Source organism: Myotis myotis, unplaced genomic scaffold, assembly GCF_014108235.1.
Source record: "Myotis myotis isolate mMyoMyo1 unplaced genomic scaffold, mMyoMyo1.p scaffold_m19_p_13, whole genome shotgun sequence".
Taxonomy (NCBI): domain Eukaryota; kingdom Metazoa; phylum Chordata; class Mammalia; order Chiroptera; family Vespertilionidae; genus Myotis; species Myotis myotis.
Genome location: NW_023416317.1, coordinates 25920085 through 25935547, shown reverse-complemented (window position 1 = coordinate 25935547; position 15463 = coordinate 25920085). Strand labels below are relative to the sequence as shown.

At 43.2% G+C, this 15463-nt stretch overlaps 1 protein-coding gene across 8 annotated transcripts in view; it reads right to left on the bottom strand.

Annotated features, from left to right (window-relative positions):
- Positions 1-15463, bottom strand: part of TFDP2 (transcription factor Dp-2) — a 126222-nt gene that overhangs the window by 84292 nt on the left and 26467 nt on the right. For all 8 annotated transcript variants that reach the window (XM_036332329.1, XM_036332336.1, XM_036332326.1 and 5 more), the window contains exon 2: positions 7668-7769. In XM_036332329.1, the coding sequence (XP_036188222.1) occupies positions 7668-7682 (15 nt within the window). In that variant the 5' untranslated portion in view covers positions 7683-7769. The remainder of the gene's footprint in view (positions 1-7667; positions 7770-15463) is intronic.

The window sequence follows — 15463 nt, the reverse complement described above, 5'->3', positions numbered from 1 at the left end:
ATGCTTAATACAATGTGACTGTTAAGTACATGTATTTCAATAACTGCAAAAGCATAAGTGTATCCCCTTTTGTTATTATACAAAGTTAACGGCAAAAACCTCAAGTAAAACCACATATTCACAGTCGAGAGTTCAGTTACTGAGTTACTGTTAGGTTTAAACACCTGCTCTTAATGTCCAACTTCTGCAGAGAAGCAGCAAACAAATTTAGAACCTTTTTAAGTAGCTGTACACCTGCACCTTAATAATTAACAAATTATACTCTAAAAGGTCAACTGGGAGTCAATATTGTCTACTAATTTTGCTGTCATAGATGGAGGGAAAGTGTTTGTATTCAGAGCTTATATAAATACTACCAAAATTTATTTACTAAAACTTCAAAAGTGTATTAATTTCTGCTTTCATAAACACTTTACAGTTTAAAGACTCAAAGAAAAAGTAGATTGTTTGAGAGCAGAAAGGGTTGCTAGGAAAGGCATTTAAAAATGTTAGGACTTGTATGCATGCATATAAGCACAACCAATAGACGCAAGACACTGGGGCAGGGGGTGAGGGCAAGTGCAGGGGGTAGGGGAGGCCAGGGGGAGGACAATGGGAGAAAAAAAGGAGACATATGTACTACTATTTGTAACACCTTAAACAATAAAATTAAAAAGGAAAAAATGTTAGCTATTCTTATTTAAAAAGGATCTTTTTATAATGTTTCACAGAGCAAGAGAAAAAAGTGAACTCATTTTACATAAAACTTTTCATCTAATAAGGTCTGGAGAAAGTTTTCTATGTGGCTATCAAACACTGTGTTGCATACAATAATCAGTCATAAAACTGTCTGTTCAATTAAAAATATCCAAGCCAAATTTTTAAGAATCAAACCATATTCCCCAATAACAGCATTATAACTGTACTAATACTTAACATTTCAGATCAACATAACTGAAAAGAAAAAAAATCATAGCTCTACCATTCACAAGCAGGGTGATCTTGGAACAGTAGCTGCAAAATGGGGTTAATTCGTACATGTACGGAAAACTCAGAGAGCTCCTGGATGAAATAAAAAATGTGAACATGTTTGTTGACAGACAGCAAAGCAATGTTCAGTATGGACAGTTATTCAAATGACAGTGGCTTTTAACACTTCAACACTGACTAGACATTTTATAAAAGAGAAATGCCAGTGACGTATAAACATATAGAATACCAGTGTAACCTAATTAGCAATGCAATCAGAGAACTATAATAAGTGACATACCATTTTTACTGACTAGATTGGCAAGGATTAAAGAGAAACTAAATGGAAATGTCACTTTAATACTCCACTGGTGTATACATAAATTGGTGCAATCTTTTTTTTTTTAATATATTTTATTGATTTTTTACAGAGAGGAAGGGAGAGAGATAGAGAATCAGAAACATTGACGAGAGAGAAACATCGATCAGCCGCCTCCTGCACACCTCCCACTGGGGATGTGCCTGCAACCCAGGTACATGCCCTTGACCGGAATCGAACCTAGGACTCTCCAGTCCGCAGGCCGACGCTCTATCCACTGAGCCAAACCGGTTTCGGCTTGGTGCAATCTTTTTGAAATGCAATTTAGCAATATGAGTTAAAAGCTTAACCCAAAAAGCCCTAGGCCAGGGGTGGGCAACCCCTGGCACACGTGCCAACCATGGCACACCAATAACTTTTGCTGGCACGCAAAACCCTTTCTTATAATCTTCCATTTACAATTTTTTTCTTAATATCGACTTTTTTATTTTTCAGATAAATTCAGTGTAGGTGCATCTTAGATAAATAAATAATTTTACATAACAAGTTATCTTAAAGACCATAGACATGGATTGACGAGAGAGGGGAAGAGCAATTTCTATGCCTCTGCCTTAACTCTCCCTGCCTTCCTAGATTTGACCAGTGTTTTGGTTTTATCCACATACGCTTGTGAATCTTTGTTCTCAGTGATAAATTTTGTTAAGTCTCATAATAGGAGCAGCCTGACAGATGAAAGTAGTAGCTCGTGCATATCTCTGAAGGTCACGAAATATAAACCTGATGTAAAATCTGTCATCAGTGATGCAGCAGCAAAAGTCCCACTGATAATATCAAACGGAGTCATAAAGTTTTCTGTCGGACTATCAGTGTACATGTATACATTAAAAAATAAATGTATTTTCATCATCATATATTGTGTTTTTGTCGCTCGAATGAATTTTATTATTTCTTCAAGGTTCTTCACATACATACACCTTAAGAGATATCAAGTAGGCGTAACATGTTCTCAAAAAATTAGGGTTGGCACACAGAAGAATTTTGAGTCAGAGATTTTGCTGGTTTTGGCATGCACTCACAAAAAGGTTGCCCACCCCTGACCTAGGCAGTTTGGCTTGGTAGATAGATTGTCAGCCTTCGGACTGAAAGATCCCAGGTTCAATTCTGGTCAAGGGCACATGCCCGAGTTTCAGGCTTGATCCCCAGTCGGGGGCATACAGGAGGCAGCCGATCAATGATTCTCTCTCATCACTGATGTTTCTATTCAGTGGTCGGCAAACTGCGACTCGCGAGCCACATGCGGCTCTTTGGCCCCTTGAGTGTGGCTCTTCCTAAGCCTTAGGAGTACCCTAATTAAGTTAATAACAATGTACCTACCTATAGAGTTTAAATTTAAAAAATTTGGCTCTCAAAAGAAATTTCAATCATTGTACTGTTGATATTTGGCTCTGTCGACTAATGAGTTTGCCAACCACTGTCTCTCTCTCCCTTCCTCTCTGAAATCAATAAAAATATATTTAAAAAAATAAGTCCCTGAAAAGCACACACCCTTGGAGCCAGTAATTTCCTAAGACTCTGCCTCATGGAAATAATCCAAAAAGTAAGCAAAATTTTTTTTAAATTAAAGAAAAATGGAAATAATTTAAAGGTCAATATTAGAAAACTGGTATAATATCCATATAACACAAAACATCCATTTAAAATGATGTTGCAGAGTTATCAAGACAAGAAAAAATATTCATCATAGAGATTAAGCTAAATAGATTACAAAACAGTATGACCTCATTTTTACTAAAAATATATAACATACAGATGATGTGGAATTGTACACCTGAGACCTATGTGATGTCACCCCAATAAATTCAATAAAAGGGGAAAAAAGTTTTTGTATGATTACATGTCGACATGACAATATTTTGGAAAAACTGAGCTAAATAAAATATATTAAAATTAAGAAAATATGTAACATACATATATTTGAGATATATATACACTTGTATATATACCAGTCAAATTTTTGCTCATAATCTCTAGGCTAGTTTTTTTTCTTTATCTGTATTTTCTAATTCTTCTGTAATGAGCATTATGGCATTCATACTTTTTTTTTAATCTTTAAATTCTTTATTAGTTAAGGAATTACAAATGTGTCCTCATCCCCCCCATTAGCCCCCATCCTCCCCCCACCCCCCACTCATGCTCTCATCCCCCTGTTGTCCATGTCCATTGGTTTGGCTTATATGCATGCATACAATTTTTAAAAAAATTCTTGACAAGAAAAAAAAAACACACACCTCATATTAAGTTTCAAATTCTTTATTATATAATGAATGAGCTTAAGTGAGACACATGTGCATTTTGGGTCTAGAAGATTATCACTGGATACTAGATACTACTGGGTAACAACTTTATCCCAGATACAATGAATATATTGCCATCTCAGCAGAGCTTCCTTTTGTAGAGTAATCCATGCCACAATCCATACAGCTCTGGTAGGACTTTTCATCTTAGTGCCACAATTATGCCTTGGTATCAGAACTGGCCATTTATGGTACTAATTTCCTTCTTCACACTGGCTTGTCTAAGCAGCAGGCCAAGCAGGGTCAACGAAAGCAACCAAGGCTCTGTGTGGAATGTGAAATATAAATGCTAAAAAAGAAAACTTCCCTCGCTTCCTCGGAGATAAACATTCTAAGGCCAATGTAGGCCGTTATGCCACCATATAGAGGCAAGAGATGGAAAAGAAAAACAGAGCCCTGACACCACCATTTGGTCCCCTGAATGCAGCAGTGTCTGAAGCCAGAGTACTCCAGACTTTCAGTTATGTGAACCAACATGTTCCACTTTTGCCATAAGCTATTTTGAACAGGCTTTCTATTGCTTGCAACCATAACAGACCAAGTATGTCATGGAAAACGCAAAAGTAACTCTTCACAAAAAAACTGTTCTCATAAAAGAACTGCAAAATAGGAAACAAAAATTAAGATATAAATAACTGAATATATGTCTAAGGACGCCTCCATAAGACCAGGCGATATCTTCTATATCAATGAGTCACTTTTCGCCCTAACTGGTTTGGCTCCGTGGATAGAGCGTAGGCCTGCGGACTGAAGGGTCCCAGGTTCGATTCCGGTCAAAGGCATATACCTTGGTTGCGGGCACATCCCCAGTAGGGGGTGTGCAGGAGGCAGCTGAATTGATGTTTCTCTCTCATCAATGTTTCTAACTCTCTATCCCTCTCCCTTCCTCTCTGTAAAAAAATCAATAAAATGTATTTTCTTTTTTTTAAGAAAGAGTCACCTTTCAGTGATGTGTGACATAATTGATCACTCTCTTCTTCTTTAAACACTTCCTTCACTGGGTGTCCAGATCATCAGGATAATACTACCTCCTTCTTTTCTGGCTATTCCTTGAGTCTCCTTGGTCCTCGTGCATTCTCTAACCATGCACGTACTATATAATCTCATACAGTCCCTCTGCTTTAAAATCCTATATAATAAAGAGCTAATACGCTAATTAGACTGGGTGGCAGAACGACCTTCTGGAACAACCTTCTGGAACGCTGGGTGGGGCCGCAGGGCAGCTGGGGCTGTGAGGACCGAGCCCCTTGCACGAATTTTGTGCATTGGGCCTCTAGTATTTAATATGAAATTACTCCAAAATGTCTATATCTAGCCCCAAGCCTTCCCCTGAGCTCCAGAGTCACTTACCAAACTGCCTAGCCAATATCTCTACTGTGATGTTTTTAGGTCCCTCAACTTCAATATATTCAAAACAATTTTTTAGTATACCCCAAAATCCTGCACTACCCCAACAGTTCCTCTTTACTGAGCTGCACAAGACAAATACGAAAACTCTTCTTTAACCTATCCTCTGCCCCTATATCCTAATTAGTAGGTCCTGATGGCTGTCCCTTGAAATACATCCTAGATCCAGCCACTTTTCCCCCATCTCCAATATATCATTACCCAGCCCAAATCACCACACTCTGTTGTTTGAACCACGAGGGTAAGTACCAAACAAATCCCTGCTTCCTACTATCCCCATCTTCAGACTATTCACTCAGTAGCCAACAAAAACTTTTTAAAATGTTAAGTCAGGCCATGCAACTACTGGTATCCTCAAAACCTTCAACAGCTCCTCACAGACATTTAAGATACATATCCCTCCCCCCCACCCCAACCTTCAAGGCTCCACACGATCAAGCTCCTGCCACTCTCCCTTGCTTATTCTGTTCCATCTATAAACTGGCCATCTTCCTGTTCCTTGAACAACCACACTTTCACCTGCCTCTACCTGGAATGCTCTATCCCCAGATATGCACATGGCTGGCTCCTTGGACTGAGATTCAAGAACACTGCTCTGTCTAGATGTCATTTTCTCTTAAAGAGGACTCTTCTGATCGTCTAGTTGAAAGAGCACTCCCTCATCCCTGTCACTCTCTCCTTTTATCCTGTTTTTCTTTACAACAATTATTATTACCCGACACTGTCTTTTTTCACTACACTATAAGACCCCAGAAGGCAGGAGCCTAGAACAGTGACGTGCACATATGCTAGTATTTGTTGGAGAACAGTGGGGATGGGAGAGAGGAATTGCTCATAGCTTGGTAAACCAGTATAATCTTTTTAGTAAGTATCTTGACAAAGCCTGCTAAAAGCCACAAAAATGTTCTTATCTACTGCAGAATGGCTAGTAAACCTGACTGGCTATTTTCAAGCAGCCGGTTTTAACCCTTTCCCACAGGCTTCAGCCTAGTCTGAGGCTTGGTCTCTCCAGGTCCTTAACTGCAGGGTTTCAAAGAGGTTCAGCTTATCACTTACCCCTCTGCCCCGTCCCTAGGTGGCTATAGCAGAAGGAGAAACATGATGCTCACTGTTTGATTTCTCCAAATATATAGACAAAATGGGAATGCAATTATCACTAGTTCAAATGCTTTATGTTACTTTCAGGAAACAATTTATTAATACAGCAAACTGTATATATGACTAGGAAGATTATATTTGATTCAAAGTACATGGTAAGCCAAAAATATACTTTTGCTATTTAAATGTTAACCATCTTTCACATCCTTTTTTTCCTAAAGAAGAGAAAATCAAGGTAATATCCTATAAGACAATTCCCAATACACAGACTAAAATTTTGCTTATTCTTTTCCCCAAACAGCGCTTTAACAAATATACACGTCTTATAGTAAAGCAAACTACTCCTGATCATTTATCCCAACAAAATTAACTAAATGTTAATAAAGAAAAATCTGTATCTGCTTAGAGCTATTAATGCATGCTAAAGCAAGGTTAATAACAGCAAACCAGAGATAAGTAATAACGGTTTGTTTTTTTAGTGCTATTCTTTAGATGGATAATGGTAGTATTTAGAATTATTTGTCTGGCTCACGAGGAGACCTTTTTACTCAATATAATGCTTGCTTCTCCTGGTCATAACTAACCAAACCTCAGGTGGGTATCTGGCTGAGGCACTGCCAGAGGTGCTTCCCTAGGAGTCTGGAGCTGACCTAGGCAGGCAGAACCTGCCAGCTGCCTCCGTCTCTCCCTTTCACACTTCTCTCTCCCTGAACAGGCTGGCTCTGTACCATGTCAACTGAGATATTAACTGGAGAACTGAGGAAGATGATATGCAGAGACAGAGTCATGAAGCAGATGCACAGAGACAAGCAGAGATGACAAATGGAAACCAAGTGCTGCCTCTATTCCTGGTAGATTTCAAGTTTCTGGACCCAGGTCTTTTCCAACATAATAATCAAGGAACAGTAAAGCTATTATATAAGTTATTTCCTAGATGCTTTAGTATTTATTTTCTGGTACAATCCTTCACCATAACTAAGAACAAATCCATTGACAGAGGGTGACAATAAAATGTAACTTAAAAGAAAGTAGATTCAGAAATGATAGTTTCAAACAAACAAAAATTAAATAATTTCTCCAAAACATCTAAATCCTAATGTCACCTCAGGAATCATGTCATGGAGGATAGCAGGCTTTTCTGAACTATACATGAGTATACACATTTCCCTGAGTAAATACAAAGAAAAACACTAAACCAAAGAAAATAGTGAGAGTAAGAGTCTCCAGCAATACTAAAGCAAAATTTATTACAGTACCCAACAAAGGATCAGGGTGGGAAACTTTCTGGAGATAGCAATTTGGTAGCTGTTGAGAAAGAGCAACTTAGCAGCAATTTATAAGAATGCTACCATGCCCATTAGCGTACTGTATTCAATAGCATTCAAGTTTACTATCTCATTCTTTGCATAAACAAAGACAATTATAAATTAATGACAGTAAACTAAATTTGAGGAACCTGAGTGGTGGGGGGAAAAATACCAGTAGGAAAAAGTACAACTCACTTTAAAAATACCTACATTAAAACATTTACAAATACTTACATTTTTTGCCGTCATGTCAAATTGTATTCGGTTTAAAATTCTGTAAAGCCATTAAGAACAAAACTAAAAACTTTGTCTTCAATAATTCCTTAAAAAAGCATCCTGTTAAAGAAGGAAAAAAGAGAATTGTAATGTAATAATAATAATAGGCAACATTTATGTCATATTTACTATGTGATATATATATATATTTCTTTAAGTAAATTTTTTTAAAAATATATTTTATTGATTTTTTACAGAGAGGAAGGGAGAGAGATAGAGAGTTAGAAACATCGATGAGAGAGAAACATCGATCAGCTGCCTCCGGCACATCTCCTACTGGGGATGTGCCTGCAACCCAGGTACATGCCCTTGACCGGAATCGAACCTGGGACCTTTCAGTCCGCAGGCCGGTGCTCTATCCACTGAGCCAAACCGGTTTCAGCTAAGTAAATTATTTAAATTAATCCTCACAACAAAACTATAAGATATGTACCATTTTAATCCCCATTTTCCAAATAAAAATTGGGGTTTAAAGAGGTTAAATATTTTGATCAAATCAACTCCGCTAACAAGTGATAGGGCCTGGGTTTTGAAATATTATACTATGCTGCTTTAAGCAACCCACTGAAAGAAACAGGGCTTCTTGGAGAAATAGCCAATTCCAGGGTTGGGGCAGGATATGTGCAAGATAAACCTAGAACATTTTATTGTATCTAAAGTAAGGAAGGGATCAAAAAATGAGCTTACAACCGGACAATGAACACCAAAGTACATATTGATAGCAATAGGTTATAATAGACTATAAACCCACTGAATAAAATAATATTCCAGGAGTCCACACTGATATGAACAAATAACGAGGAAGGGGAAGCTCTTCTTTGTAATACAATGCCAAGTAATAAGTACAGGGTATGGCAAAAGTAGGTTTACAGTTGTTCATATGGAAAATACAAGTTAATTAATAGATAACAATACAAAAATAAACTGTGTTTCATGTACTCAAAACTGTAAACTTATTTTTGCCCCACCCTGTATAAAGGAGTGATGCAGTTAGAAAAGCCCCAATTTGTGGTTTTCTATAAAGGATTGGGCAAGAATCATTGATAAATACTAAAACGAGCCAATGAGAATTGGTGAAAAATATATTTACATACTTTTGAAATATCTCCCCACAAAATACACACTAATTCAAATTTTACAGTAAAAAAACCTGATACACACCATTTTAGCCAAAGTGATCAAAGCTACCAAATGACCACTAACAATGAGACAAAAAAACATTTGCATCTCCTCAAGTGGACTAAGATGGATATAATTTCTGAGGTTTTCCACCCAAAATGCATAATCTAAATCTAATTAAGGAAATAGAAAAATTAAAATGGAGAAACAGCCGAAACCGGTTTGGCTCAGTGGATAGAGCATCGGCCTGCGGACTGAAAGGTCCCAGGTTCGATTCCGGTCAAGGGCATGTACCTGGGTTGCAGGCACATCCCCAGTAGGAGATGTGCAGGAGGCGGCTGATCGATGTTTCTAACTCTATCTCTCTCCCTTCCTCTCTGTAAAAAATCAATAAAATATATTTTTAAAAAAAATTTTTTAAATTAAAAAAAAAAATGGAGAAACATTCTGTAAAAGAATGGACTGAATTCTTGTAAAATACTGGTGTCACTAGAAACAAAAGAAGCCTGAGAAACATTCCCAAATTAAAAGTTGGGAGTTCAAAGGAAGAAGGGCAAGAACTAATGAAATAGGAAAAAAGTCAGAATAACAACTAGTTTTAAGTGCCTTGCTTGAAGTACAGACCTAATAAGTAAAGTAGCATTGTTAGCGGAGGGGAAAGTGCATGGGTTTATTTATTTATTTTTTTAATCTAGGCTCAGTCTCAGCTCTGAAACTCAGCTGTGTGACCCTGACCAAGTGACTTAACCTCTTTGAGCTTCAGTATCCTCATCTGAAAAATAGATACACTGAGATTTTTAGGGTTATGTTAGGAGTAAATTAGATACAGTCGAAGTGAAAATCATCAAATCCACCAAGGCAATGTGCCAAATGCCCTCCAATTTATACATACTAGTAAACACTGAATACTCCTAACCACAAAAAATTTCAATTTAAATATATTGAAGATCACCTTATTACTGACTGAAACGCAGTTATCACAAAAATCAGTAAGGTCTTTCCCATCCAAAGTACCTGTTAAATTTTAGAAACCTGCCATATCTGTCTAAGGCAGACACTGTTGCCTACCCAATATCATTTTCCTCTTCTTCCTTAGAAGTTGAAGGTGGCCATGTGTTCAATTAAAAACACTACACTCTCAGTTTCCCTCTCAGACAGGCTGACCATACAATCCAATTCTGACTAATTCTGGCCAATCTATATAAATAAAAGTCTAAGCAACCATTACAACCGAACGACCGGCTGGTAGCTATGATGTGCCCTGACCACGAGGGGGCAGATGCTCAACACAGGAGCTGCCCCCTGGTGGTCAGTGCGTTCCCACTGCCAACCTCCCGCAGTTGGCCAACCTCCTGTGGTCCCTCCCCGCAGCCGGCTGGCCGTGGCCCTAATTGGCCCTGATCGGGACTGGGCGAGGTGGCCCTGATTGCCAGCCAGGCCGAGGGACCCTACCCATGCATGAATTTGTGCACCAGGACTCTAGTCCTATCTAATAAAAGAGAAACATGGTAATTGGCGTACGACCGCTACCCTTCCCATTGGCTAATCAGGGCAATATGCAAATTAACTGCCAGCCAAGATGGTGGCCGGCAGCCAGGCAGCTTGAAACTAACATGAGGCTTGCTTGCTTCAGTGACGGAGGACTCCACCGTTCCCCGCCTGCCTTGCCGGCCTATGAGCCTGCAGTTTAAGAAACATTGTAACAAATATAGAAGCTAAACAAAACCCCAGAAACCAGCTTTCAGCGAGCCGGGATCTCAGAGCTGGAGTTATACATTGTTTCGATCATAGAACCTAAACAAACCAGATACCTTCTTTCAGCAGCAGAGGCCTCAGAGCTGGAGCCAGAGCTAAAGCTGGCCCAGAATAAAAAAAAGAAAAAAAGGAGCAGTTGGGAGCTTCAGTCACCCATCAGCCTGAAAACAGCCCTCAGCCCCTCACCCAGACTGGCCAGGCACCCCAGTGGGGACCCCCACCCTGAAGGGTGTGTGACCAGCTGCAAACAGCCATCATCCCTTCATCCAGGATGGCCAGGCACCCCAGTGGGGACCCCCACCCTGATCCAGGACACCCTTCAGGGCAAACCAGCCAGCCCCCACCCATGCACCGGGCCTCTATTCTATATAGTAAAAGGGTAATATGCCTCCCAGCACCGGGATCAGCGGAGCCGCGAGGCCTCCAGGCACCGGGATCAGCATGACAGGGGGCAGCGCCCAAACCCCCTGATCGCCCTGCGGCTCTGTGTGTGACAGGGGGCAGGGCCACAACCTCCCTATCCACCCTGCTCTGTTCCTGACAGGGGAAGGCGCCCCAACACCCTGATCAGCCCTGCTCTGTGCCTGATAGGGGGGAGCTCCCCAATCACCTGATTGCCCTGCGGCTCTGTGTGTGACAGGGTGCGGCGTCCCAACCCCCCCACCCCACGGGCCCTGCTGTGTGACGGCGTAGAGCCATACCTCCCCATCGGCCCTGCCCTGAGTGTGAGAGTGGCGGCGCCCCAACCCCCTGATCGGCCCTGCTCTGTGGGTGATAGAGGGCGGCGCCCAACCCTCCCCCGCCCACGGGCCCTGCTCTGTGTGTGATGGGGTAGAGCCATAACCTCCCCATCGGCCCTGCCCTGAGTGTGAGAGTGGCGGCGCCCCAACCCCCTGATCGGCCCTGCTCTATGGGTGATAGAGGGCGGCACCCCAACCCCCTGATCGGCCCTGCTCTGTGTCTGACAGGGGGCGGTGCCCCAACTCCCCTATCGGCCCTACTCTGTGAGTGACAGGGGGAAGCTCCTCAACCCCCCCCCCCCCCCGATGGGCCCTGCTCTGTGCATGACAGGAGGGAGCTCCCCAACCCCCTGATTGACCCTGCTCTGTGCGTGACAGGGGGCAGCACCCCAACCCCCTGATTGGCCCTGCTCTGTGCGTGACAGGGGGTGGCGCCGCAACCTCCCCATCTACCCTGCCTTGAGTGTGACAGGGGGCGGTGCCCCAACCCCCCAATCGGCCCTACCCTGAGCATGACTGAGGGTGGAATCACAACCTCCCAATCCGCCCTGCTCTGTGCATGACATGGGGCAGCACCCCAACTCCCCAATCAGCCCTGCTCTGAGCCCGACCAGGGGCTGCACCTAGGGATTAGGCCTGCCCTCTGCCACCAGGGATCAGGCCTAAGCCAGCAGGTCGTTATCTCCCGAGGGGTCCCAGACTGCGAGAGGGCACAGGCCGGGCTGAGGGACCCCCCTCCCCCCCGAGTGCACAAATTTTTGTGCACCGGGCCTCGAGTCTATATAATAAAAGCCCAGTGACCATTACGGCGGAACGACTGAAACAACCAGCCAATATGACACACCAGCCGCATGGGGCCATCACCAGCGCCACTGCTGAGCCCGAAGGCCCTGGGGCCAGTTGCACGGCCGTAGCCAAGGCGCTGATAAAGAACAATGCGAAGGTGGCCAGCGTGAGCATGCAGCTTGAGATGAAGGCTCTGTGGGTTGAATTCAATCAGCTGGGCACCAAGATGATCGTCACCAAGACTGGCAGGTCAGGGAGCCCCTCTCCCCGCTGCAACCCTCCCCACGTGGCACCAGTCTTGGGCAGCGGGTTTTGACCCGATCCATACGAGCGAGACTGAGAAGCGGGGTGGGGGGGCACAGCCTGGCCACCTGCAGGTCCTTCTTGGCACGAGCCAGCTCCTTCGCTCTCCGAGTCTTGGCTCTAGCAACAGCCGCCTGGCACGCCGGGCCGGAGGGTACTGCTTGGAAGGCCAGGAAGGTGTCAGAGAGAAACCCTGTGGACCTGCCGTCCAACCAGCAGCCCAGGACCCGGTGCCAGAAACAGATTGTCTCAGAGCACACTGAGCTTGAGGGGAAGGCCTTGCCACCAGCCAGTTCCTGGTGGATCCCACCTCAAAGGAAACTCGGTCTTTAGTTCCTTAGTTCAGTCTATCCCAGCTAAAGAGGAGCAGCTGGGCACATTTTAGGGGAGAATTAAGACTCTAAAACAGTGTGTTCTGTTCCATGGAGATTGCTACCCAGTTGTCTTAGGCCTAAATTCCAGGTGATTGTGGGGCCTGACTCTGCCACTGGGGCCCGCGTCTTCCAATTGGCCTGTATTTGCTGTAAGAGCCCAAAGAGAAGAAGGGGAACAAGTTTTTCGATGCAATGGATTTGACCAACAGACAAAGGCGAGTGCCGGGCTGTGTCTAATGTACACAGAGACACCAGCTCTGAGTCCGCCTCGCTAAAGGGAGCTCAGGGCCTCTTTGCAGAGCCTTCTGGTGGTTTCTGTTTCCTTGCTGAGGCCGTCCTCCCTGGGAAGCCTGGGGCCCATGCTCAGCTCCAGCTCATTGGGTCTTCTCCAGGCCCCTCCCCCTGTGTTCCCCCTACAATCACCCCCCCAATCAGGGGTGGGGCCAGCTGGCCAACTGCCCGCGGCCCCTCCCCCCAGCTGGCCCAGCCCAATCAGCCCCAATCAGAGCAGGCGGCTGGACCCCACCTGTGCACAAATTCGTGCACCGGGCCTCTAGTCTATATCTATAAAAGCCTAAGCGACCAAACGATGGGTTGACCGGTCACTATGATGCACACTGACCACCAGAGGGCAGACGCTCAATGCAGGAGCTGCCCCCTGGTGGTCAGTGTGCTCCCACAGTGGGAGTGGCACTCAGTTGACCAATGGGCGCCAGACGCCAGCCTCACGGCTGGTGAGCACAGGTGTGGCAGCACGAGCCTCTCCTGCCTGTTGCAGTGCTACCGAGTGGTGGCGGCAGCAGGCTCAGCGGTGCCTGGCCCGGTCTCGGGCCCCTCCCTGGCCGCCTGCTGCTTTGGGCACTACTACATCCTTTCGGGGATGTCCGACTGCTGGTTTCAGCTCAATCCCCGCAGGCCATCAGGCCAAAACTGGCAGTCCGACATCTCCCGAGGGGTCCCAGATTGCGAGCGGGCACAGGCCAGGCTGAGGGACCCCACTGGTGCACGAATCTGTGCACCGGGCCTCTAGTGAAATATAAGCAGACATTGTTGGGCTGGGCTACCAGATTTGGCTTGTTTTTCCCTTCTCCCCCTTTCTTCATGTTCAGAGTATGGTTGTAATAGCATACAGTCCATGCATATGCTTCATTACTATATTTAGTATTCATTTGTGTATTGAATTTCTTGCCGAAACCGGTTTGGCTCAGTGGATAGAGCGTCGGCCTGCGGACTGAAAGGTCCCAGGTTCGATTCCGGTCAAGGGCATGTACCTTGGTTGCAGGCACATCCCCAGTGGGGAGTGTGCAGGAGGCAGCTGGTCGATGTTTCTCTCTCATCGATGTTTCTAACTCTCTATCGCTCTCCTTTCCTCACTGTAAAAACTCAATAAAATATATTTAAAAAAAAAAAATTTCTTAAGGACTGTGTTACACAGTGGTACTGTGCTATTCTCCCAAATAAAAGATATTAAGAGTGTTACTATTTCAGCACACTATAGAGATTGGCTACCAATAAAAATACTGCTTTAGCCCTGGCTGGTATGTTCAGTGGTTAGAGCATTAGCCTGCACACCAAAGGGTCACAGTCAAGGGCATGTACTTGGGTTACAGATTGGATATCAGATCAGAGCAGATGTGGGAGGCAACCAATCGATGTGTCTTTCACATTGATGCCTCTCTTTCTCTGTGTCTTCCTCTCTCCCTCTCTCTCTCTCTCTTTCTCTCCCTCCTCCCCTCCCTTCCACTTTCTCTCAAAATCAATGGGGAAAAACTATCCTCAGGTGAGGATTAACAACAAAAAATACTGCTTCAGCCACATAATTTTGTTTAGTACTGTATTCCCTTTGTATCTTCTCTCCAGAGCTAGCACAGATTGGAACTTCTAAATGTTACCTAAAAGATAAATGTTTGAAAGAGAGCCAAAGTGCATGAATTTCTTGAGCAAATTTACCTTAATGTCTCTGTGCCTCAACTTTTTCATCTGCAAAATAGTAATAGTTTATCTACTTAATTAAATGAGTCAAGGTATGAAAAATAATTAGGATACTGACTACCACAAGGTTAGCACTCAACTCATGTTATGGGAAAAAAAGCAATTCACTGATTTCTTGTGACAAATTAAGGTTTTTTTCCGCTAAAATAAATAATACACAATTTATACATAGTGCAAGTGAAAAATACCACAACATAAATACAATTTAAAACAGGAAAAATTGTGGTTAAGAAAAACTTCTAAAAGTAACAAGATTAGGCAGTAACTTCATTCATTAATTTATTTATTCATCCAGAAATCACTGAACATCCACTATGTGTAAGGCACTAAATCCAGGTACTGGAGATATCCTAGTAAATGAGAGAAATAGCATAAGCCTTCACATGTAATTTAAATTACATAAAGTTACAGTAAGATAAATGTTACAAAAGGAAATGGGATTGTGACAGATCTGCTTCATTTGATTACAAATAAATAAGTATGCTATATTGGCTTTGAGTTAGAGCTTTTAACCTTTTAACTAAAATGTACACATTTCTAAGTATTTTTTTTTTTAATATATTTTTATTGATTTTACAGAGGAAGGAAGAGGGAGAGAGAGCTAGAAACATCAATGATGAGAGAGAATCATTGACTGGCTGCCTCCTGCACGGCCCCCCACTGGGGATCCAGCCCACAACCCGGG